The 1,285-nt window shown below is 42.6% G+C and overlaps 1 protein-coding gene across 1 annotated transcript; it reads right to left on the bottom strand.

The window, feature by feature from the left end:
* Positions 1-314: 314 nt before the first annotated feature.
* H257_09643 (hypothetical protein) lies at positions 315-663 on the bottom strand (the record flags this gene model as incomplete). The annotated part of the gene is made up of 2 exons (XM_009835932.1): positions 315-390; positions 524-663. 2 exons carry the CDS (start codon positions 661-663, stop codon positions 315-317), a joined length of 216 nt encoding a protein of 71 aa, XP_009834234.1.
* Between the last annotated feature and the right edge of the window lie 622 nt (positions 664-1,285).

Raw genomic sequence — 1,285 nt, forward strand, 5'->3', positions numbered from 1 at the left:
ACTCTTTCACTCCTTCACTTAGGGCTATCAACTCTGCTTGAACAGTTGATAACGACACACACACTAGTTTGCAGCTTGCCCATGATATGCATATTCCAGCCATTCGGATCAAATATCCAGTAATACTTTTCCGATCCTTTATTTGGCTCGCAAAGGATGCATCAGTGTACACGTCATAAAATATATCTTTGCACTCCCCGTCAAGATATAGTCCATGTTTAGATGTTCCCTTCAAGTATTTCAGCACTCTCAGTGCATCATAATAATGAGTCTCATTGTAACACGAGAGAAACTTACTTAGTTCTCGAACGGCGTTACCGATATCTGGACGAGTACCTCGAACCAGGTACTGCAGTGATCCGACTGATGCGGCTTTCAAAGCGATATTCCCTGCTAGTAGTTCATTCACTGACTTGTTGGCATGCTTTGCCCTGAACTACTTTTATCCAGGCGATTCTGCGACTTGGTGTCGTGAATCCATGCGAATATAGTTCAATCGCTCTTTGGCAAGCTGCGGCTGGACGCGATTCTATCGTCTTGGCGCAGCGCGGCGTTGACCATGATCATGTCGAGGATCTCGATTTTTGTCACGTACCGTGTCCGCGCGCACTTCACATACGCGATGGCGCGGTCGACGTCAGTCACTTGGTTGGGTTGGCTCATCAGGCATGGTTGGTTTCTGAGGCTGGTGTCGAGAATAAGAGCCAGTGTGCGTGCGTTTGTAACTTTTCGTCTGTATTGTCACAGTATATATTACTCGGGAGTACTGTAACGTAAACAATCGATTTAAGAGCTTCAATCAATTTAAGACAAAATGTACATGAGCCAATGAAAAGACGTGAAATTTCCTTGAGCCAATGAAACGACGCGAAAAAACCTAACCACACAATTTATATGCAAAGTGGTATACCTTATTCAAGATATAAATATGCGTCCTAAATTGATTGTTAAAATGAGATCAAACTTGCTTGGTTTTTGTTGATTTAGTCATTGGAAATACATCGAAACCCACTATAATTGATATGAGGTTGTTCCCCATTAATTCAGCTACAATCTCCAAGTTTCAGAGGTCGAAAATATTGTATGCGCGGGGAGCTTTGGAAGTTCTCCCCAGCCGCCTTCCTCAGATGCGTCTTAAATTGATTGTTTACGTTACTACGTTCATGTCAGAGTACAATATATACGGTAATAGGGTGAAATTGGGCAGGTTTTTGAAATTTGAGAATTGTGCAATTCGACTGTTTTTATTGTACGAATTCGACGTGTCGAAAGGGTTCAGTGGAGA

The sequence above is a fragment of the Aphanomyces astaci genome (assembly GCF_000520075.1).
Source record: "Aphanomyces astaci strain APO3 unplaced genomic scaffold supercont1.24, whole genome shotgun sequence".
Lineage (NCBI taxonomy): Eukaryota > Oomycota > Saprolegniomycetes > Saprolegniales > Verrucalvaceae > Aphanomyces > Aphanomyces astaci.